General features: G+C 37.1%; 2 protein-coding genes across 2 annotated transcripts in view; one reads left to right on the top strand and one right to left on the bottom strand.

The window, feature by feature from the left end:
* Positions 1-9,862, top strand: part of OSBPL10 (oxysterol binding protein like 10) — a 258,565-nt gene extending 248,703 nt beyond the window's left edge. The window contains exon 13 of the transcript XR_016512427.1: positions 9,227-9,862. The gene's annotated coding sequence lies outside the window, so the exon portion shown is untranslated. The remainder of the gene's footprint in view (positions 1-9,226) is intronic.
* A 439-nt stretch (positions 9,863-10,301) lies between these two features.
* STT3B (STT3 oligosaccharyltransferase complex catalytic subunit B) overlaps positions 10,302-25,325 on the bottom strand; it is a 76,014-nt gene continuing 60,990 nt past the window's right edge. The window contains exons 10-16 of the mRNA XM_090284421.1: positions 24,458-24,669; positions 23,119-23,306; positions 22,058-22,229; positions 21,052-21,225; positions 18,283-18,396; positions 15,199-15,411; positions 10,302-11,926 (exon numbers count right to left, since the gene is read on the bottom strand). Coding sequence (XP_090140547.1) covers positions 11,846-11,926; positions 15,199-15,411; positions 18,283-18,396; positions 21,052-21,225; positions 22,058-22,229; positions 23,119-23,306; positions 24,458-24,669 — 1,154 coding nt within the window. The 3' untranslated portion in view covers positions 10,302-11,845. The remainder of the gene's footprint in view (positions 11,927-15,198; positions 15,412-18,282; positions 18,397-21,051; positions 21,226-22,057; positions 22,230-23,118; positions 23,307-24,457; positions 24,670-25,325) is intronic.

The following is a 25,325-nucleotide window of genomic DNA, read 5'->3' as shown; positions in this document are numbered from 1 at the left end:
CACCAGTGATCTGTGTCTGGGTTTTGTTGGAAGGTTTTTTCATTATTTATCCAGTCTCCTCCTAGCTGTAGGTCTTATTCATATTTTCATGATTCAGTCTTGGTAAGTTATGTGTTTCTAGGAATTGGCCCTTTTCATTTAGATTATCCATTTTGTTGATACAGTTGATCCTAGTACTTGTAATTTTTCATTTCTATAAAATTGGTAGTAATGTCCCCACTTTCTTTTTTTCTTAGCCTGCCTAATAGCTTGTGAATTTTGTTCTTTTTGAAGAACCAACTTGTGTTCTCTATATTTCCATTCTCTATTTTATTTATCTTAGCTCTAATATTTTATTATTCCCTTCTGCTAATTTTGGATTTAGCTTTTTTCCCTGGTCCCTATAGGTTCAAGGTTAGGTGATTTGAGAAAGCTTTTACAGCTATATGTTTCTTCTTAGCGCTGCTTTTGCAGCATCCCATCCATACATTTTGGTTATTTTCATTTATTTCAAGATGGTTCTAATTTGTCTTATTACTTCTTTGATCCATTAACAGTATGTTAATTTCTATATATTTGTGGATTTCCCAGTTTTCCTTCTGCTATTGTTTTCTAATTTCACTGCATTGACTGGAAGAGATGCTTTGTATGATTTCAGTCTTAAAATTCATTGACTTGTTTGGGGCCTAGCATATGGTCAAGTCCTAGAGAATGTTCCATGCACACCTGAGAAAACATTATTAACGGAGTTGAAAATTTCCTGTAACTTATTCACATTCTAATGTCATGGCCTCACACATCACTCATGAACAAACCTAGTGCTCTGCCAGTTGTGTAAAAGGATAGCACATACCATTATGCACAGTATATGATAAATAGCTGACAATAAACAATTGTTACTGCTTATGTATTTATACTGTTTAGCATTATTTTATTTTCTATTGTATTTTTCCATTACGATTTTATCATTAGAGTACTTTCTACTTAAAAAATGTTTGTTGTAACACAGTATCCTGTTACACCAGCAGCAATCTCATGCATCTTGTATTTATGTCTCTTGATTGCATCATTTTTCTTGTGCTTGATTTAATCTTATGTTGTTTTGTACATTAACATGCTGTACAGACTTGCTGCCTTGGTGCATAGTAAGCGATGTATACCGTCCAGGTTTGTGTAAGTACATTTTATGATCACTGGATGAAATCGCCAGATGCATTCCTCAGAATGTATCCTTATTAAGTGGCACATAAATAGTTATTTTCTTTGTGGTTACCAGAGGGCTTACATAAAACCCTTTACAGCTCCACCTCTTTGTGGACATTACAAATTAACCTTTATATTATGTACCTTTTAACATAGACTTATCATTATTTATATTTAGAGCTGCTACATCTGGTCTTGGCAGAGTGGCCTTATGTAGAAGGTGTCCTATAAGACTCAGTGGCACAGTGTGTCACCTAAGCCAGATGTCTGCATTCCTGTAGTAGTAGGGCTTTGTTTGCTGTTGGCATGTTAGTGGAGGACTGGCTGAGGACTAGCCACGGCTATAGCATATGAACTGTTGTATGGGGGCTGATTCTATGCAGCGGGAGGGGCCTTAATGGGGCTGTGATGTCGCTGAGTGCACCCTTCAGGTGTGTCATTTCTGGAGGGGCTGGTGGTGCTCTGTTGTGGTCTGAAGCCGGTCACTGGGTGTTTTGGGACTGTAGCCTCTTGGGAGGGGCTCTAGAATGATCTGCTATTCGTTGCACCTGGGAGAGGCTATGCTGTGAACTATGGCTAGATGCCACTTGGGGCTGCTCAGCAAAAGCTACAAGGCACATTGAGGCTGGCTGCTGCTTGTGTGGAGAAGCCTTATTCTGGAAAAAGGCTCCAGCCAGGTGAGCAGATTGGGTGGGTCGGGGTGTCTGGGAATCATCAGAGAGCAACAAAATGGTGTCAATGGCTGTCTTTAAATGTCTAGTCTTCCAGATTTCTCCCCAACTTCTTAGGACCTTATGTAGCCTCTTGTTTCTCTTCCCAAGTTTCTTGCTAAAGCGTCTCCAGGTCCACAGCCTCCCTGCAGCATTTCCCAGCCTGAGAGCTGCACTGTAACACTTCTCCCTATCTGAGTCAAGTTCGATGAAACACTAGTTCTTCAGGCAGCCCTCGACACATCAGGATGTTGCAAGTGCGTGCTCTGAGCCCTATTATTTGAGAGAGGTCATGGGACACAAGCTGCTGCTTTCTCTCAACCAGGCCACACTGTGGGAGGGGGTGGGGCAAAAATGAATGCACTTTCCACCATGAGGGTTCCTACCATTTTTGAATATGTGACCTTTTCTTGAGTGGGCATTTTTGTAGACCATTGGTGGTTTTCCAGAGCCCTTATAAGGTTTTCTAGCCAGTCGTTTTTTAAAAATGTTTTCATGAAGGAATGAGGGTCTGGAGCTTCCTTGTCTGTAACTTTGTTCTCATTTTCTTTCAGAATGCAATGTAAGCACAATGGAAAAATCATATTGCTGTAATGAATTATTTTTCTTATTTCCTGTAACCCAAATCCAACTCCATTATCGCAGCTGTGGAGTTAATCTGGGGCATCAGTGCTGGAAGGAGGAGTCCCCATAAAATCTGGCTGTGACACTGTGGGAATTGGGTCTCAGTGAGGCAGAGGGCTGCTGGACTCCCAGGAGCTCCTCTTGCGGGGCCCAAGCACAGTCTGCTTGCACTCACTCACTTGTTCTGGGACCCAGCACTGGGGAAGCAGCTAGATCAGCACCAGGGACATAAAAAAGCGCACCGAACTGACTAGCTATAGTGCGAGGGCAGCTTTCTGGGGCAGAAGTGCGGGCAGGCACCCTTGTTTGTTGGTTGAGCTCATGCCCCACTTGCCCTGCAGGCACAGGCAGGCACCCAGTCTCTGCTCCCCATTAACCTGGCCAACACGGTTTGCCTTGCTCGGTGATTCCCTCGGGCCCCGTCCCACCCAGCTCGCACACCTAGTGCAAGCGACTTTCTCACATAAGCAGCCTGACTAGGTTCATGCTGCCAATATTCCTAAAATCTCTCAATGGCCCACCAACCAGTCTCGTCCCAAGCAGCCCAGGCCCAGCACAAGTGGCAGGCCTGAACTCTCACTGTGGTGCCCAACAATGGGTCACAGGCCTGGTACCAGTGGCAGCTGACTTCAGTTCACAGAAAGCATCTCCAAGCCTAGCACAAGCAGCAACCAACTGCAGCTCACTCTGTAGATCCTGCCAGGTGGCCTCAGGCCTGGCACAAATGGTCTGAGTGGGGCCTGCACTGGAGCCCCTCCTGATAGCCTCCAGAAGCACCTACCTAATGGCTGGCTTCAGGCCACATTAGAGTACCACCAGTGTTAACAACCTTAAAGAATTGCTGAGACGTGGAGGTATCTTCAACTGCATCAGATACTGCTGAACAGTTTTCCAGAGTGACTTCAGCAGTTTAAATCCTCACTGGCAATGTATCAGTTTCTTTATACACATCCTCTAACACTTATTTACACATTTTAGCTAACCTTGTAGGTATGTTCCTTTCATATATTTGTCATTTATATTTCCTCTGTTGAGGACTAATCAAAATCTTTTGTGTTTTTTCCTAAGAGTTTACATATTCTGGATATTAACCCTATGTCAGTTGTAGGATGGGTGACCACATATCCTTGTTTGCCTAAACTATGTAGTGTGCCTATGGTCCCAGGGTAAATATTAAAAGGCCAATCTACAAAGGTGTTAAACTCACATTACCTGATTTCAAGACTTACTGAAAAGCTCCAGTTAAGACAATGTAGTATTGGTGTGAGGACATACAAATTAATGAACCAGAATAGAGAATTCAGAAATAGATCAATACATTGTTTCCCACAGTGGTGCCATTAAATGGGAGAAATGTTAGTCTTTTCGAAAAATGGTGTTAGCTAAACTGAATGAAAAATACAGCTTACACCTCAATTAATACATGAAAGACCTCATTCCCATATAGACCAAAGATATGAAATGGTAAGTTTTCCACTGATACAGGTCTCTATTATCTATATTCCTGTAAATGATAAAAACAACAGATTGGGGAGGGGGACGACACATTCTAGAATTAAAAAATGGAGTAACAAACGCAATGAATGAGTTTAATAGCAAATTAGTGATAACTGATATAAGTGAGTCAGTAGAAAATACAGAATGGAATGGCAAAAGAGAGAGAAAGCCAACAAAGGTCTAATTATGTTTGATTAGATCTCAGAAGAGCAGAGTCCCAAACCAGCTAGACCCAAAGAGGACCACACCAAGACACATCATAATTAAAATGCCAAAGGTTAAAAATAAAGAGAGAATCTTAAAAGCATCAAGGGAAAAGAAGAGAGTTACTTACAAAGGGGTTCCCATAAGACTATCAGCTGATTTCTCAAAAGAAACTTTGCAGGCAAGAAGGGACTGGTAAGATGTATTCCAAGTGATGAAAAGCAAGGACCTACAACCAAGATTACACTATCCAACAAAGCTAACATTTAGAATGGAAGGGCAGATTAATTGCTTCCAAAACAAGGTAAAGCTAAAGGAGTTCATCATCACTAAGCCATTAATGTTAAAGTGACTTATTTAAGAAAAAGAGTATCAAAACTATGAGTATCAAAACTATGAACATTAAAATGACAAACTCACAACTATCAATAACAGAACATAAAAAAATAAAAAACTAAGCAATAAACCAGAATAGGAACAGAATAATAGGTATGGGGATCATTTGGAGAGTTATTGGGGGAAGGGGGAGAAGTGGGGAAATGGTGCAGGGATTAAGAAGCATAACTCGTAGGTACAAAATAGAGGGAAGTTAAGAATAATATGGAAAAGGTGAAGCCAAAGAACTTACAGGCACGACCCACAGACTGCTGTAGGGGAGAGGGGTACTGGGCCACGGGGAGCACCAGGGAAAAGAAATTGGGACAACTATAGCAGCTTAATCAATAAAATATACTTAAAAATAACATCAAAACCGTAAGCTGGTTTTTGAAAGAAAAGTTAACAAAATTGATAGAAACTATGAAAGAAAATGAGCAAGGTAATGAGAGAGAGAGAAGAGACAAAAACAGGGATGCAAGAAGAGACAAAACCAATCTCAGGAATGAAGAGGATATCACTATAAAATCTCCAGACAATAAAATAATCATTGATATGTGATATTAGTAACGGTTTTACATTATTTGAAAACTTAAGATGAAATGAATTCCTTAAGAAACCACTTACCATAACTGACAAGAGAAAAACCAAATAATCCTTTGTAAAATAATTGAATCTGTAATTAAAAACCTTTGCACAACTTCCGGCCAAGATGGTGGCCTAGACAGACACGCTGCGTCTCCCTCCACAACTAAGAAGGACTACAACTACCCCAAAACTAGAGACAAACGAAAGTTCCAGAAAATCAAGCTGCATGGTAGTCCAACAAACAAAGATATAAAGAAGAAATACTCATCCAGACAGGGAGGAGGGGCAGAGCCTGGGTGGAGAGGATGCAGTGTGGTGGTGGCAGGCCAGTGGAAAGTGCAGTCACACGTTTTAAAAAGTCAGGAGGGACACCTGGGGAGCATTTCCAGCTCCTGACCGGATTGCGCAGCTCATGGTCCCAGCGCCAGAGAAAATCAAGCCTCATTGCTTCTGACTGTGCAGACCAGTGGGGGTTGGGATGGAGGAAGAAACTGCCAGTCTCTCAGTAGAGTCCGCTTGTTTAAAGGGCCTCCATGGTCCTAAAACGTCCGCAGACCCACCCACTCTGGGAACCACAACCAGGGTAACAGCTAGAGGCGCCAGTCCCATATGAAAGTTGCAGAAGTGCCTAGAAAAGGGGCAAGTGCCGAGCAAGCGGCATTGTTCCCTCTCTGACCCCTCCCCCACATACAGCGCTATAAGGTGGTAAAATGGGTTTAATGGGTTGCCCTTTACTGACGGATGCCTGAGGCTCCGCCCTTACAATGTAACAGGTGCAACAGCTCTACCTAAGACACAGAGGCATACTTCTCTGTCAAGATGAGACAGAGAAGTATGGCCCAAAGGAGGAACAGGTCAAGGTTCCAGTGGGAGAACTAAGCGACGACGAGATAGCCAACCTAACAGATGCAGAATTCAAAACACTGGTGATAAAGATGCTCACAGGCTTGACAGATATGCTTGAGTATGGCATATGCGTAAGGGAAGAAGTGAAGGTTATATATACTTCCCTTCCCAATGGTGAAGGGAAGAAAACCGGGGTTCAAATCAATGATTTGGAATATAAGGAAGAAAAAAAGTCAACCAGTACAGAATGAGGAAACAAGAATTGAAAAAAATGAGGAGGGGCTTAGGAATCTCTGGGACAACTTTAAACGTGCCAACATCTGAATCATAGGGGTGCCAGAAGGAGAAGAGGAAGATCAAGAAACTGAAAGCTTATATGAAAAAATAGTGAAGGAAAACTTCCCAAATTTGGTGAAGGAAATATACATACAAGTCCAGGAAGCACGGAGAGTCCCAAATAAGCTAGACACCAACACACATCATAATTAAAATTCCAAATGTTAAAGATAAAGAATCTTAAAAGCAGCAAGAGAAAAGCAGAGACTTACCAAAGGGGTGCCTATAAGACTATCAGCTGATTTCTCAAAAGAGACTTTGCAGGCAAGAAGGGATTGGCAAGAAGTATTCAAGGTGAAGAAAAGCTAGGACCTGCAACCAAGACCACTCTATCCAGCAAAGCTATCATTTAGAATGAAAGGGCAGATGGAGTGCTTCCCAGACAAGGTAAAGCTAAAAGAATTGATTATAACCAAGCCATTTTTATATGAAATGTCAAAGGGACTTACTTTGACAACTCACAACTATCAACAACTGAATCTAAAAAATAAAAACAAAACCCAACTAAGCAAACCAGAATAGGAACAGAATCATAGGTATGGGGATCATTTGGAGGGTTGTCAGCTGAGAGGGGGGAGGGGGAGAAATCGGGAAATGGTGTAGGCACTAAGATGCATAATTGGTTGGTACAAAATAGACAGGGGGATGTTTAGTATAGGAAAGGGTGAAGCCAAAGAACTTATATGCACGACCCATGGACATGAACTAAGGGGGTAGGATTGCTGGGGGAAAGGGGGTCCTGGGCAGAGGGGAGCAAAGGGAGAAAAAATTGGGACTATTTTAACAACATAATGAAATACTTAAAAAAAAAACTTTGCAAAAAGAAAAATCTAGGCACAAATGGTTTACACCAGCAAATTCTATCAGACATTGATCATTATTCCAGGAATGCAAATTTGGTTTACACTGTCAACAAAAAGTCTCTGTAATTCACTATATTAACAGAATACAGGAGAAAAACTACAATCATCTCAATAAATGAAAAATAAAATCATAGTAACTGGGAAAAATATGTTCTCAACTGATCAAAGATGTTACCTACAAAAAACAATCTGTGGTAAACATCCTTAAAGGACAAATAACAAAAATGTCCCATGTGAGATAAGGAATAAGACAAGGATGTTACCTTTTCTATGTAGTATTACACTGAATGTCCTAACCAGTTCAGCAAAAGCAAGAAAATTAAATATATAACCATTATAAAGAACACTGCCATTATCCCCCAATCAGGATGGCATGTTGAAAATAATCTTTATGTTATTAAAAGTGAGTTTAACAAATTGTTGAGTACAATTTCAACATGTAAACCAAACTTTCTATATACTGACAACTGGAAATTAAACTTATGAAAATGTGCAAGACTCATTTAAAAATTACAAAACAGAAATTAAAGGTGACCTAGACCCATATAAATGGAAAGATATGCCATGTTCATAAAGACTCACTATTTTATAGGTGCTAATTTTCCCAATATAGTTTCAATGCCCAATCAAAAGCCTGAAAAGCTTGCTTTCTTGGTGTTACTGACAATTTGGTTCTAAAATTTATATGTAAAAGGTCATAAACAACCAAGGTGGGAGAGGGACTTGGCATCAGCATATCTTAATTATCCTCATCTTCAAATAATATTAAGTCAACATACAATCATAAGCACTCTATGGAATATAAAAGTCAAGAACAGACTCAGATACCTGGTTTACTGCAAATGGAGTACGGCACAGCTGAAGGAAAACACTGGTCTTTTCAATAAATGGTGCATGGACAATTAGGTCTACACATGCAAACAAAAAACAATCTCAAACAAAAAACAATCCACACTGCACTCAACAAACGAATTTATAAGCAAAGTACAAAAAGATAAATTTTCTGGGAAAGAATACAAGAGACGACCCTTCACACCTCAGGTTAGGAAAAGAATGTTTAAATGGATAGAAATCTATAGGCACACAGAAGATTGAAAAATAAGACATTCAGATAATGAATTTCTAGGCATATTGTAACAAACGACGAAGGGCTTATATACAGGATATGGAAACAACTCCTACTAATACTAAAAAATAAAATAAAAAAATCAATAGAAAAATGGACTAGAACCAAAACCTTATAAAAAAGGAATTTCCAAAAGGCCAACCTCTTTAGTAACCTAGGAAAGGAAAACTAAACAGAATGAGAAACCATTATTCACTAAACAGAAAGGCAAAATTAAAGACTGACAAAGGCTGATTAGAATGTAAGAGTAACAAAAACCTTCATGTTCTACCTAGTAATTCTACTTCATTAGGTAAGTAACCCACAAAAATGTATGCATATAAGCTCCAAGAGAGATGTAAAAGAATATTTCTATAGCATTATTTGTAATATCCTCAAACTGGAAAATATACATCAATAATAAAATGTGAAACATACACAGGAATACTATGTATCAATGACAATAAACTTACAGCTGCATGCAATATTCTGGATGAATTTCATAAAGACTGAAGCTAGACACACAAAAAATACATACCTTCATTCCATTTATATTGTTGAAAGAATAGGTGCAATTAAACAATGTTTGTAGAATAGTATTAAAACCAAAAGTCAAAGTAATTACCTTAAAAGGACAGTGATTACCTTCTGGAGGGGTGTGGGATAGTCCAGTGCTGGGGTTGGGGGTGGGGGGACAAGCAGCAGCTCCCGGAGTACTGGCACCTTCTGTTCTCTTGATTTGGGTTGTGGTTAAAGACTTATTTTGTGTACACTAAGGTGTCCATTTTGGTGTTCTCTGTTACATTTACCATAAAAAATGGTTTGAAAGAAACAGTCGACATCAGGACATTTCCTTACTGGTTTGTCTGTCTGAATTTGCTACCTCTCAATTGCAGAGTGCTGTTGGGCTCGACATTTATCCATTACTCCACCTACCTCCACTGAGTGTTACACCATAGCAAGGCAGATGTCAGACCAAACCCACCACCGAATGGCAGCAACTGCAAGAGAATTCTGGAGACTGGTCACACAATGTGAATGTACTTAACACCACTGAACCAGACATTTAAAAAATGGTTACGATTGTAAATTTTGTTATGTATTACAATTAAAAAAATTTTTAGGGTGCAGTAGCTTCATATTAATGATCTTATGGCCCTTCTGCTATGGAAAGATGCTGGCCTCTTGGTCACGACCTAGGGGCTCAAATGAAGTAAAACTTAACTAATGCAAACCCAAGCCAGTAATAATACAAGTTTGAAAACTTTATCTTTGTAAAGTCAAACTTTATTTTTGCCTTACTGCCTAATTTATACTACAGAGTACTCAGCTTTGTTCAATTCTAAGATGTGGAACAAAAAACAAATGCTGTTGTATAGTCTAAAACTTGGAGGGCTTGTTATTTAATACCCCTCTGTTTTGTTCAGTGTTAATGATCAAACATGAAATGATTTAGATCTAAAGAATATTCTGGGCCAATTATCCTATATTCCAATGTATTTAAACTACTGTAATTTTGCTTTTCTGCTACAATAAAGTCACAAATGCTGTTACATTATGGTGTTTTAATGAGGCAATCCATTGAACAAAATGGTATTCCCTACAACTGAGAAAGGTGAGAGATCATTCCTGCTCTTAATGAGAAAATTCTACAATGAAGACTTGACTAATTCAATACCATAACTTTATGAAACAGCGCTTTTGTTAAGAGTCCCATCCCTCATTTAAATGGAGACCAAATATTATGTGGCTGGATGTTTTCCCCCTTGTTAACTTATAAAAAGTCAAAAAGAAATTCTTATTCTGGAGCAAAAAGAAGGCAAAATAAAATGGTAGGTCAAATTGAACTAATCTAGCACTTCTTTTCTACACATATTCTCTAAAACTTTTGTAAAAGTGAACAAGGAAAGATGTATATGTTCAGTATTCTAACTCCTTTCAAAAATAAAAGATTTGTAAAACACAACACACTTAACACAAAATTTGAATTAACTTTATTTTCCCTACCGTCCACAACTTCTCTGCATTGAATTTTAAAGCAACAAAGTAAAATAAAATCCCCCAAATAACAAGGTATCAGAAATCCAGGTTTAGTTACACTTTATTTGTGAAAATGTTCAGCCACTTTATTGGTCTGTAAAAGAACCATCATTTGGGTCAAAAATGAATTCTAAAAATCAAAGAATATGCTACACTTTGGAAAACAAAATCAGCAGTAACATTCTCACGAATATTGTAAATTACACTTTTCTCATAAAAGGTACATACTATTCTGCACTTTTCCACCAAAAGCAGTGGTGTAAGTTATGCTTGTTTGTATAAAAAAAGTTATATCCTGTGGCAGGAAAAACCTTTTCTCTTTCACTTTACTAAATAACTGGAGAAATTTTTCAAGTCTATATAAAGTTGTCTATAAGCTGGAAAGTGAACACGTTCAATCTCCATTTATATTTTAGTGCATTTTCTGACAACTGTCACATCTTTTAAGAAAACTCCAATAGCATTAAAGAGTGTTTCATCAAATGCTTAAGGGATTAAAACAATATGGAGCAGAGAACAAAATCAGTATGATAGGTGAAACTGTTACAAAACAAAAGAAGTCCAGGCAAAGTTTACAAATCCTTTGTCATTTTGTCACCTTGGACACGTGTCCACTTTTAAGGGTTTTTTCCTTAATCTTATACATGTAAACATAGTGCTAACCTCAGTATTGAGATCAAACCCCATCCTGGTAAGCAACATTCTGTGCAGTTGCCATGATTTCCAAAGGATATAAATCTAGCCCTTGAATGAACAATGCATGAGATCCGCTCTGTAAGTACCTGGTGAAAACAATTGCTAACAGCAGCAATATCATGTCAACATAAAAAAAAACAAAAAACAAAAAAACTATTTGAATCAATCAGTGACTCAGAGGTTCATCTTTGAAACAGCAGTTTCTTCTCAGAGCAAATAGTAAGCAATAGAAAATATACATTTGATGAAACATTCTTAGCACTGGGGAAACATGAAAATAAATATAGTTCAAAGAAGTATAATTATGTTTCTAATATCTCTTTCTCAGACCTGTACTAGCTTACTGGTTCAAGAAGCTCATATCACATTTTGTCACTTGTGATTTATATATTGCTATTTGGGTAATTCAAATAAAATGCAGGTCTTGTAAAAGAATAAAAACATTGACAAGTATGCATGTGCCAGGGACCAAATTAGAGGGTTCTTTGGTGCAATTAGTCCAAATTCTCAGATTTGAGGGATAATATGTACCAATAAAAAAAAATCTGCTGTTAGACATTTACAGCAGTGCTCTGTCTTGCTTCACGTTACAAGCTGAAAACAGCTGTTCTCAATAAGCCAATTTTATTTTTTAAATCAGGCATTGCCAGAAAACGTTGTACATTAACCTGAATCAGCAATGGTTCTGCACCCTCTGCTGCTGTGAAACATGACACGAGTTAAAGGCAAAGACTGGCTCTCACAAAGACAACTGCTTCAAGTTAGGAACCAGAACAGTGTTAAACAGTCTTCTTAGATATTCTCTTGCCTTTCTTTAAAACGAGCTTATTTTTAATGTAGCCACGCTTCCTTTTCGTAGTCTAAAAAGAAAACAACACACAGTTAGTGTACGTTTCCTACAGATTAAAAAATATACACACATGGTTTACTGCATTGTGAGGAAGACTATCTTAGTACGTCCTTAGCTCTTCCTGTAGCTGGATTCCTTCATCAGTGAGTACCACTAACTATTCTGTGCCAAGTATGCTGAAAGCCCAAGATAAACTAGACTAGGTCCCTAGCTTTAAAATAAAAGGGGTACAGAGGATTTCTCAAATGCATATCATATACTACTCAACATCAAGCAAATGAAACCCCACCTCCCCTCTCTGTGATACAAATGTTTATACTTAGTTGTAATAACTAAATTTCCAGGCATGACAATGTAACACTAAACTAAGGAATCAGAAAATGTTAATGCTGCTTCTGGTTTAGTCTCCAAGAATTAACCGTGTGTCACAAATACAAATTAAATAACTTTATACCTGTCTACAAAAATGAAAAATAGATAAAATTACTTGACACATTCTCCAATTTAGGTAGAAAATTTGCATTTAAAAATGAAAAATAAAACGAACACCAAACACCTATAAAAAACTCATAACATTTCTTAAGTTTCACAGATCTTAAAAATAAATTTTCCTTAACACTTCTGGATTTCACTAAAATACTGTCAACAGATGTTTTCTGGTATAAGAAAAAACAAATTACTACAAATGTCATCACAGAAATTATTGCAAAAATGTCTGTGACGTTAGAATCCTACAAAATAAATCGTATAGGCACACATGTCTGCCAATCTAACATATCTACAGATATTGACAAAGCAAATATTTTTTGGAAACAATTAATTTAATGTACTATCAAAGCCCTGGGTTAGCAGAGGCTGAAGACTCAAGAGACTGGCCCCTAAATTCATTTGCACATTTAAATACAACTCTCAGAGATTTCAGAAAACTAGGGTATATCCTGTATCATGTAATCATGTACACTTATGATGTTCAGTTTAAAACAATTTATAATTTTTCCTGACACGGAAAAGAATACAAGACAAAATGCAGTACTGCTAGCTTGTTCACAATGTATGCTACCTTATTATTAGCTTACTTAAGGCAAAAAGTAAAAAAAATTTCGGAGGGTACAATTTAAAAAAATTCAAACTACGTCAAGGAGCTAGTTTCTTTAATGATGATTACCTACAGATTTCTACCATGAAACCTTTTCTGTTAGATCATGTAAAATGGCCCAGGCCTATGGAAACTATGTAAGACTGGGTTGGGCCCTCAAGGTGGTTTTTCTCCCTGCGCACTGAGCCCTGGGACTACAACCCTAGACTACAGTTCTAGTGCCTCAGCCACGTCAGCTTTGCAGTGGCAGGAAAACTCCCAGGATGGCTGCTGTACTCTTACTCCCCACCCCTAGAGCAAAAACCAGGGTGGAGAGAGGAAAACAAAGAAACAACAAGCACTCCTCTAGTCCTAGAACGAAACAGAGAAGCGAGAGCCAGGAAACCAGAAATTCAAAATCCATGTTGTTGATATATATATTTATCAACAGAATATATATTTTGGGCATACAAGACAGACTATAAAAATAATTTTTATTTATCCATTCACTTATTTATTTGGGGGCAATGATGGGAAGAGAAAAGAGGTGAGAGTAAGAAAATTCATTATCAGCTAGACAACTTCAATGGCTTTGTTTTTCAGAAAAAGTAGACTTCAGCTGGGCTTCGATGGTTTAGGAGTCAACTGCCTTGAAACTAGCAGCATTCACTTCAACTTCTGCACTGATGGGACTCACCAGTTTCTCCTACCACATGACTGAGAAATCAGATCATTTGATTTGTCATTTGATATAAAGAGTAAAGTGAATTTGTTTGATATGACCAACATAATAAGTGTCAGCTATATGACATTCAAATACATTTAGTCTAGATATGGTAATCTGTATCTGGCACGGAAAGTATTCGTTTGAAAAGGTTTTACTTATACATCACGCTTTTATAGCACCAATTGAAATAATCTTTATTCTGAATATATTTGAAGTATATTTTAAGTAATGTAAAGGGATAACTGTTTTGATGATTTAAAATACAGTAGCCCCCCCCCAACCCAGTTTCAATTATCCTTGGACTAAAAATATTAAATGGAAAATTCCAAATTTTGTGCCATTCTGAGTAGTGTTATGAAATCTTGTAGTATCTACTCCATCCCTTTTGTCCAGCATCTCCATGCTGCAAGCCTCTCTCACTTGTTAGTCACTTCATAGCCATCTGGTTATCAGACTGACTACCATGGTGTGCCAGTGTTGTGTTCAAATAACCCCTTAATTATGGCCCCCAGGCACATAAGTGATGCTAGCAATTCGGATGTGCCAAAGAGAACCCTTATAAAGTGCTTCCTTAAGTGAAAAGGTATGTATGCACAGAAAAAGAACATAGTATATATAGGGTTTGGTACAGGCATCCAGTGGGGTTCTCCCCTTGCCCCGAAAGACAAGGGGAGAATACTGTAACTAATGTGAACAATGTAAACTCAAGCACCTTTCAAGACTTAACACTGAAAAGAGCCTAATAATAATTAGTATTACAAGGGTAGTACCTTAGAATGCAACTTAGTATTTCATGACTGCTCATTATTTCCCATATCCCAGAGGGCAACCTATATAAATTCTCATTTTTAGTAGTCTTTAGTAGCAAAGATTGTATCTATTTGGCTTAAGTGAGCAATAATGACCTCCAATAATATATTCTATATCTTACTAAGTATTTATTACAAAAGGACTATAATAGTCTCATTATCATAATCCCTGCCTACAAGCTTAGTCATAATTACATTTAAATAAAATTACGTTAAGATAAATGAGTTTTTTGATTCTGGACTCACCAACTTAAGTTTATTCTTTATTCAATGATTAATAAGGTAACATTATAATTAGAACAGAACATGAAAATGCAATAAATTTCCTTTGACCGAAAGATCAGGAACTGATCATAACTGTTACTATCTGAGTGTTCGGCATTCTTACTTTCACAAGGGTTCAGAAAGTGATGGCCACACACACTTCTTACTTTACAGACGGGAATAGACACTAAAGCCAGAATGCCTCTGGGAAAATCTCAGCTTGGTTCATTGAAAATCACTATGCTGTCCAGAAAAGTTGCTGGTGGATATATCTGCTCCAAGCAGATTAGCTTGATACTTACTGTGTATATAAGCGATAGTCTTTATAGACTTGGCGAATGGAAATTTGTTAGCTATTTTCAGTAATTATTTTTCAGACAACTAATATGACTTCACTTGATACCCACCTTCTTTGACAAATACTTCTGTTTTGGGAAAATGTTGGTGACTCGAGGTTTGTGGTCTAGTGTCTCTCTGTTATCAGGTGCTTTCACTTTATATATCCTTACAAGCCAGTGCTCTGATGTAAAGGCCTCCTCCAAATGCTTGAATTTAATGTCCTTGTTTCCAATCTCAGCATTACGTGTTCGGTCAAAACCTGGGGGTGTACGAAAATCCAGCTGCAAAAGTGACCGTATTGTATGTTAACCACATTGGAAAACATTCAGTCTTAGAAGGTAGTAAATGTTATCATCAGAGTAAAACTCTCTCCCTTTAAACTAGAAAAACAGAATCAGAGTCATATAACAGTTCTCATATGCTGCTAACTAGACAGGAAAAAATCTGGGAGAAACTAACTATATCAGAATTAGAATTTCACAGAATTCTTGGAGTAAATGAGAAGCCTGAAGGCATAAAAGCACCAAAACAGCAAAATAAAATCCATCAAAACCCTTTTTATAGGTACATGGAAAGGAAACACAGAAGGGACTTCTCTGCCTCAGGGTCTTGTACTATCAACTCTCTCAATCTGCAAGTTCTTCATTTAGCTCTTCTGCATGGCTGGCTGGCTCTTTCTATCCTTTGGTCTCAGCCCAAATACCACCTCTTGAAGGAAGCATTTTCTTTTTAACTTAAAAGATACACTTTAATGTGACATAAAATTAGGTCATCGAAATATAAACGTATTTACTTTATTTTACCAATTAGTATTGATTTACAAAACCCCACAAACATTTTGATATTGGTGGTAGAAAAATCTCCATTGTTTCCTTATCTTTCACTCTACAGTGTTCTTTGATAAAAGTTTTTCTTTATTTTTAAAATTACCTTTATTCCCCACTAGGGTATTAGCTGCATTATGACTTATTCAGTGTGGCTTTACTTCCCCAGTGTTATTTGTTAAATAAATGCAAAGGTAAGCATACTATCATACATCCTGAAAGTGGGAACGATAAATAAAGTTTAAAAAGGCAAACCAGGGGAAGATTTATGAGGATTTAAGGAAGGAAAAACGGAGGGGTGGGGGAGAGAAGATCTTAAGAAATTCTCAGACTAAGTTTATGTTGACACACAGTGCATTAAGTGAATTAAAGTTTAAAGTAAAAATTAAATCTACTCTAATTAGGGAATTACTTGTTCATGCTTACCTATGCAATAGCAAAGTTATACTTCATCTTAAACATTATTTTTCCTGAGTAGGAAAGGCATCAAAATAAACACATGCTAGAAGCATAGCTTAAAACTGTTGATAAAATGAAAGGACAGAAAGAAAACTTCTTTGCTGCTATCATTACTGAACAAAGAAACTAATATGTGTCCCATTTTCTGAAGTAGCTAATTATTATGGCTTAAATGCTTCTCTTCTGTCTTAACATGAGTTTAGAAACTAGGCAGTGGCCCTCAGGAATCAAAACACAAACAAAAACCTAAATATAGTAGTAAAATTGAACATTATCATGATCCCTGGTATCTGTATTAAATTAAACAAGCAATTTTTCCTCTGCCTCCTAGTATCAACTTAACCAGAATACAATATGGAATAAGGCAGTTTTCACTGCAATCTCAGTGTGAAGGTTTAATTCTGTATTATAGTCATGCAATCTAAGAGCTATAAAATGCTTTAGAAATAAAGTCTACAGTCCAACCCTTATTATATACAGACAAGAAAAAGAAAGTATAGGGAGGATGTGACTTGACCGCGGGTTGTATGACTTGACAGAACCAGATCTAAAACCTGGATATTATGACAATAAGTCCATTGTCTGTTCTTTGCCACAATAACTTTGCACATTCATTCATTTTGTGGGCCCTTAAACTTTTGTACCACATCATGTAAATTTTCTAGGAAACTCTAATAACTCACAAAAGTCCTAGCTATCAGTGGTAATGAGAAGAGGGATAGAATAAATATCTGAAGTGTCCATATAATTCAGCTCTTTAATTTCTGGCTTACCCCCACCAAGCACCAAAGTAATCTACTTAGGATCACATTGTTTCTTCAGCTGGAAGACCACTTCTCTGAAAGAACAACGTCTTCAAAAAGCGTGATGCCAAAAGGTGGAATGGCTAGCAAAGGTTGGATTTGAGCCTAGTGTTAATTAATATTTTGGAAAGAACTATTTGATCTAAATTTTTCCCCAGATTTTTCACATATAAGTTTCAGAAATCTAAATTTAATGGGGTGGGAGGAGGACTCAGAGGAAATCTTTAGATAAGCCCATTTTTCTTTTTCTTTTTTTCATCCTCATCCAAGGATATGGTCATTGATTTTAAAGAGGCAGGGACAGAGAAAGAAACAAACATTGATGTAAGAAACATCTACTGGTTGCCTCCCATACGTGCCCTGACCAGGGATCTAACCTGCAACCCAGATATGTGCCCTGACCAGGAATTGAACTTGCAATCTTTTGGTGTACAGGATGACATTCCAACCAACTGAGCCACCCAGCCAGGGCAAGTACATTTTTCTTTATAGCACAACCAAAACATTATTACCTGTTTTCTAGAGGCAAACAAGACTACTTAAAAAAAAAAGTCCTCACCTGAGGATATGTTCATTGATTTTAGAGAGAGAAAGGAAGAGAGAGGGTGTGAGAAACATCAACTTGAGAAAGAGACATCAATTGATTGCCTCCTGTACATGCGCCCACTAGGAATAAAACCTGCAACCTAGGTATGTGCCCTGGCCAGGGATTGAACCCGCAACTTTTTTTGAGTATGGGATAATGCTCCAATGAACTGACCCACTTGGCCAGGGCAAGACTTTTTTTTTAAAAAAAATTAATTGTTTGTTTTATTTTATTTTTTAGAGAGGGGAAAAGAGAAAGAGAGGGAGAGAAACATCACTGTGTGGTTGCCTCTCACTTGCACCCCTAACTGGGGACCTGATGTGCAACCTAGTCATGTGCCCTGACTGGGAATCGAACCAGCGACACTTGGCTTGCAGGCCAATGCTCACTCCACTGAGCCACAACAGCCAGGGCTTAAGACTACTTTTAAAATATTCCTAAAAAAAAAAAAAAAATTATAGAAAAACTGATGTAACCAACCTGCATTTCCCCAAATCTGTAATATGACATTTTATACATAAGGCAATTCAATAAAGTAGGGGATCCTGCTTTGTCTACACGGAATTCTCCTTGTGGGGTGAAATAGTCACTTTCCTATAAGAAAGAAATCAGAAATTTGATCAGTTTAATTTAACACATTCCAATTTACTGGTTCTTCCTTAATCCCCCCTTAAGAACCAGCTTTTAGGATATATTCATAAAGCCATATTTATTTACATCTCAAAAAAATATTTTATCAGAGGATTATTTTACAAATTTAATGTGATCCCTAAAAGCACCACACAAAACTATCATGAGTATTTTTTAAATATGTTTTTTCATTTCATTTCACTGAGAGAAAGAGAGCAAGAGCAAGAGCAAGAGAAAAAAGAGAGAGAGAGAGAGAGAGAGAGAGAGAGAGAGAGAGAGAGAGAGAGAGAAGAATTGATTGGCTGCCTCCATTCACTCCCTCACCGGGAACAATCTAGGTGTGTGCCCTGACCAGGGATCTAACCGGCAACCCTTTGGTTTATGGGACGATGCTCCAACTAACTGAGAGCCATACTGGCCAGGGCTATCATTAGTGTTTTTAAAAGCTAAGTCTAGAGATCAATTATAAAAAATAAACAAGAGTATCTAAGAAAACACAGGAGAAGAACACTACTCTTTGTTGGAGTGACGAAAGGCAATTAATCCTACCAGATTATAATCATGATGGAAAACCTCAATACGTAACGGCACCAATATCAGGGTTTTAATACCAGGCAGGTTCACTTTCTCCAGCTGCCCCCATTACTCCTTTTCAAAGTTTTCTTAAATTGTTCTTTATTTTCCAACATGAACTCTAAAATCAATTATTTTTAGTTGGGGAGGAGACTGTCTAGAAAAATCCTATAGTAATTTTTATTGTGATCTCATGAAATTTATAAATTAACCTCTACAAAGGCCAGTTTGGCACTATAAGTAGAAATTCCTAGTCTAGGAACTTACCCTACTTGTACACGGACAAAATAATAGGTGCAGAAGTTCCTTACTGTACCACTATTTTTGAGACTAAAAACTGGAAACAACCTAAATGTCCACCAACAGGGACAGGTTAAATAAATCATGGTGCACACACATAAATGTGCCAATGTAAAAAAAGCAATGAAGAAGGCTCTCCATATTCTAATTAAAAAAGCCTCCAATATATATATTGTGGAGTAAAGAAAAGCAAGAACAGGGTGTATAAGAAATTAAGTGATTACCATGAGCTCTTTTTCTTTCTTTCCGGGTGGTGGCAGTAAACTTATACTATATATATCTTCATATTTTACTATAGAACCATGTGACAGTATTACCTATTCACAAAGTTTAAAAATACTGAATTTAAAAAGTATAGAAATTTAGAATTTCTATATAAGATCTCAGAGCATATGTGTGAATCCATCACATGTCACAATTTGAAAAGTTAAAGGAAATCCAAATGAAAATCACATACTGTAAACCTAAGATTACTTTAATACAAGGAAATATTGTTTAGTAATCAAGTTAAGGAAAAATGTCACAGCATTTACATCTGAATGGAAATGTGGGGCTTTATTTTATCCCTGTCACATGACATACACACATAAATTCTCCCAGAAGACTCTTTTATCCTGGATCAGTGGTGAATCTCACTCTCTTCTTTTGTACCTTCATCATTTAAACCAAAATGCTGGGTACCCATCCTCTGAGGGCTCACAACTGAGTGAGGGAGGTATGACAGAATCTACCTACCAAACACCCTGTGTATATGATCTGATGGTAAGTACAGATGTGGATGTACCAGAGAAGAGCTTCCAGAGAGGTGACAAAGCTATGATAGGGAAGCTATCTCAGGACAGAGAAGAGTATAAACACCATGTGTCAGGAAAGTCAAGGAAAGAATGACAAGTTTCACAGACAGCCTGCACAGGTTGATTGAGTAGTCTGACAGAGTGGGGAAAACGATGCTAGAGGGACAAGAGGCCAGCAAAGGAAGTGAAGTATTACGAAGTTAGCACTTCTAGTGAAGGAGTTTGGATTTTATACCATTACCTTATTACGGATTATTACATACCAGCCACTAGGCTGAGGTTTCAACTACGTTACTACTAAGTCTCAAAACAGCACTACAAATGAATGATTCTTGGCATCCCCATAAATGATTATCTGAGGCTGCCTTAATCACCATTGCAATACCAGAACCTAGAACAAGACCTAGTGCTCAAAGCATATAATGCTGACTGGCAAAAAATAACTTGCCATAGCTCCAAACTGACAGTGTCGGGGTTTTAGTTCTGATGTCTGGTTTCAAGGCCCCTTTCCTTAATCAATTTAATGCTTTTAAATTGTAAAGTGGCATGATCAATGCAATGTTAGTTTGGGAGAGGGAATGAGACTAAGGCAAAGTGGCAATTTCAAGGTTACTGTTCTATTTCTGGTTTATCATCAAAAGGGTTAGTAACAGAGTGGTAACAATGGAAAGAAAAGGACAGACTTGAGAGGCTGTGAAGGAGTCAAAGCAAGAATTTTGACAAGGGATTGCTTCAGAGGGGAGAATGGAAGTATCAGGTATGAATTTTACGAATTTCAAAAGTTTTAAAACTGAGAAAATGCTTACAGTATTTTATTTAATAGTAAAGTGAGAGTGAGAGTCTAATTTGGGGGATAAAATAATGAAAACAAGTAATACACAGTTAGCAAGGTAACAGAATTACTTGGACACTGTGAGCTGTCTTTCCCACGCCTGCACTAACAGTTTCTTACCCGAATGTCTTTCGGATGTTCCCCTTCAGCTATCCTAACCATCCAGAGAAACTTGTTGATGTCATCACCAGAATAGCCAATAACCCCTCCAAAAATGACCAAAACATAATCTACATCCAGACTCCTCATGATTTTATAGGCTGCTGTTTCATTTGAAGACATAGCTTTTCCCACCTACAGAAAAAAAATGAGAATGTGTGTATTTAGTCCCACAATATGCTAAAAAAAAGAAATAAATGTATATTTTTACCTAAGATAAAATGTACCTCAAGAATCTGATTTACATGGAATTATTTTTTATAGAAATGATCTGCTATGAATTTAACAAATTTACTGAGATTTACAAGCCACCTCACTCACTATAACCAGATATAGCAGAAATGTCAAAATCAGAAAACATGTTCTAATATTTTGCTAATAACTGTTTCATGAAATTAACATTTTAATATAAAAGCAGGCAAGCTTAAAAGGAATAGAATTTCTCATTACCTCAAGGCCAGGTATGACCAGTAATCTAGCTAGCAAATATGTTCTCCTCAGTCTATCAGACATCTGATGATTAGCTACAACACTAATATAAATCAAACTCATTTGGTTAATACCTATTATCTATTTCAAATCTTAAAAAAAAGATTACCTTAATTTATGTAAATTAACCATAATTTGAATACAGTGCATTTGCTTTACATATTTGCAAATAAGTATTTGAATTTATAAAATGGAAAATGTCAAATTTAGTGTTTTAAAAGTTTCAGATTTTGCCTAATTCTCCAGTGAGCTAATATCATGAAACAGCATGAGATCTGCCAGAAACCAGCCTACAATTCTGAATGATAAATAAATAACCCAAACACACTTTACGGTATGAATGTATCAAGAGATATTTTGATAATTCAACAGGCAAAGAGTACTTTCACCTATGTTTATCCTTCTTAATCACAAGTGAAGCCTGATTGCTAAGTAGAAAAGATTTATAAGTTTGATCTTTTGTTTAATGAATTCTTACCAGTGCTATGTGGCTGTTATTCCAGGTGTTATTATCGACCAAAGTAGTTCTATTAGCCATTCCAGCTATTTGATAGCCATAATCCCACCAAGACATCACTCGGGCATGTTCATCTGTATTTTGCCTTAGCCAAAAATATGCTTCTCTAAAATCATCTAAGATATTCCTGGTGCTGAAAAGAATCACAATATTCTTTCAAATGAGATCTTATAAATGTGAAGAGGGTAACTTAAAATCTTGACATGTTCAACCACTGAATTAATTTCACATTTTAAGGATGGTCTTTAAAAGCCTCAAAAGTGGGAAGCAGAGGAGAGGGAGATAAATCAATGAAGTGAAGAGCTAGGCTAATGCTTCTTAAAACTTTAATATGCATACAAATCACCTGGGTATCTCACAGAAAAGCAGATTCTGGTTTAGTGGTTCTGGGGTGAGGCCTGATATTTTGCAAGTCTAACAAGCACCCAAATGACAGAAGCTGGGTGGCAATTATACATCAGCTCCTCTTCAGTCTTAGCTGCATCATAATCACCTAGATGGCTTATTAAACCACAGACTGCTAGGCCCTACCCCCCAGGTTTCTGATTCAATAGGCCTACATGGGATAAAAAATTTGTATGTCTAACAGGCTTCCTGATAATGATGTTGCTGTACAGCAGGTTCTTGAATAACATTCCTTGTAAGTTACAATGTTGATGAGATGTGATAGAAACTGAGCTCTTGTTCAATTAGCCTATGATAAAACTGGTTTCGTTATATATCGTTCTGCCTCAATTCACAGAACCTATCTATGATGTTGAGAACTTACTCTATGTCTAAGGACCACATTTTGAGAAAAACTAATGTATGTTATGAATGCAAAGACATTGTGGACAGAGCATGAAATACAATGATTGCTACCCACATCTACCAAAGTGGGTAGGCAGAGAGGAAGGCCGCAAGAAAAACATGGTAGATTCTAATGCAGAGCTTCACATTCTAGTTTTGAATTATTAACTACTGAGACAGAAAAAAGGGGGGCTGGGGCGTACAATCCTTTTGTAACGAAGTTATTTTCTCACCCATCATGATTGTAAGAGGCCAGGACCACACTTGGACTGGAGTAGGCATTGCTTGTGACCCAGGTACAGTGGACTGCAAACATCATCAATAGCATCAGCATCAACATGGTGACAATGCTTTTTATATTAGGACCTAATCCCTCTTCAGTCTTTTCCTGTTCAGTTACATGTTTCCTCACTTTACCTGCCTAAAGATACAAAAAACTGGTTAGACAAATTCATCATTTGACTTCCTTCATTGAGACATTCAAGTGGAAAGTTGGGAGAATGTTAATCTATCAATTTAATTATTTGAGAAAAAAAACTATATATTCATCAAGTATTCTTCTGTGAGTGACACAATGTTTTCTAATAATTAGCAAGGTAGATTCTTAAGTCAATGTGAATGAGGAGGTTTTCTGGGACTATACCCAGTCCGGGAGCTGGCCACAGACCCAGTAAGAAACTGCTTTCAAACCAGCAGTCCTTACGCTTTACTTAAATACAAAGGAGATAACCAAATGACTTCATTCCGGCAAACTTTTCTTACAAAATTTGAATTCCTCATCCTGAAAATAACTGTCTAGCTATAATGCAGACCATGCAGAACTTTAGTATAGGACAAAAAAAAAAGAAAAAAAAAAGAAAAGCATTATCAGAATCAATTTTCCAATTTCCAAACTCTGAAACCAATAGACCTGTTAAAATTAAGATTACATTTTTGAAAACAATTTTTAAAACCACCAAAAATCCAGAAGAGAGAACAGTGATAAATTCTAAATTGCAAGTCTAGATTTGTCCTGGAAAGTATCATTGCTTATTGGTATTTAAAAATCTAGTTAATATTCAAATAAAGTTTAATGTCACCCAAGACAAGTGCTCTAATTCTTACAGGTCTTTTCCACGTTTGCACCAAATACAATCTTTCTGTTACCTGGCTGCCTATTGTAACAAGCTGGAGGCTTGCTTTCTTTCTTTTTTTTTTAAAGGCATTTATTCCCTTTTATTTTAATATGCAATCAACCAAATGTTTTAGAAGTTTACATTGAATATGGACCTCAAGAGTAAGTACTTGTGCACAGGGTTTCAGAAGGGTTTATACTGCTCAATTTTAGATAATTTAGTAAACACTAGGTTTTGGCTCTCAAAAATACAGGGATTTTAGATAAAGCCTAACTAAAATGAAATGACGACTCCTACTCTGATTACATTCTATATTCTTATTCTGAGCAAAAACACCAACTGGAAACGTCAGTTTGTCGACATCCTGTTTAATCCATTTCTTAATATTTAGAATTCTTACTATGGTAGAAAAATAAAGCACATAAAAAATTTCAAGGCCTTACTTTAGATGCCCCACCTTATCATACAGATTGCCTGGGTTCCTTCTGTCATCCTCATCACTGCTGTCCTCCACAGGTGGGCTTTCCCTTTTCATGTCATCCCCCAGGTAGTGCTCGAACACATTGGAGAAGGCGATTGCAGACAGCATACACACCACTGGAGTCAAAGTCAACATCAGCCGCACCATCACTCCAGCAAAGTAGACGGCGCTGATTGCATACAGAGCAACTGCAAAGACAAGCTCTCTTACAACCCTTCAGAAAACGTTCAAAGGGAACTGAACTAAACAGTTAATACCACAGTAGAAACCAAATCTAAAAGAGGACATCTCGCAGAAGAGCTAATTGTTCTTGAAATGATAATACTAACCAAATGATTTCATAGTTATATTTAGAAATTATGGCCAATGTTTACTAAATAAATACCATATAACAACAATTTAGAGAAATGTATTATGATTTAAATTTAGTTATAGTTATTATGGGGAATTAAACAAATTCATTATTTGTCAATAGGCTCATATATTAGAAAATCCACAGTTGATGGATGAGAAAACATATTTGAGGAATAGTATTATCAGGCAAAGTAAGTTTATAGAATCAAAGTCTGTGAAAAGCTAGTGCCAATATCTGGCATAAAGCTTGCTTTAAAGTAAAAATAGGACGAGGATATAATTTATTAAGGATATAATTTATTAGCCAGAAGAGGAACTTTTAAAGTTACTGATAAGAGACTTAAAAAAAAAAGTGAAAGTATTTTCCAAAAGCCAAAGCCTTCCACATAATGTGCTAACCACAGGGAAAGGCTCTACCATTCAGGCTGAAGGCTATATGACTTTATAAAGTCAACGAGTCATCTGAGCTTTCATCTCATGTGAAGTTAAT

Source organism: Furipterus horrens, unplaced genomic scaffold, assembly GCF_987537825.1.
Source record: "Furipterus horrens unplaced genomic scaffold, mFurHor1.1.pri manual_scaffold_7, whole genome shotgun sequence".
NCBI lineage: Eukaryota > Metazoa > Chordata > Mammalia > Chiroptera > Furipteridae > Furipterus > Furipterus horrens.
The sequence above is the reverse complement of the archived record's forward strand: the minus strand, read 5'-3'. Positions and strand labels throughout refer to the sequence as shown.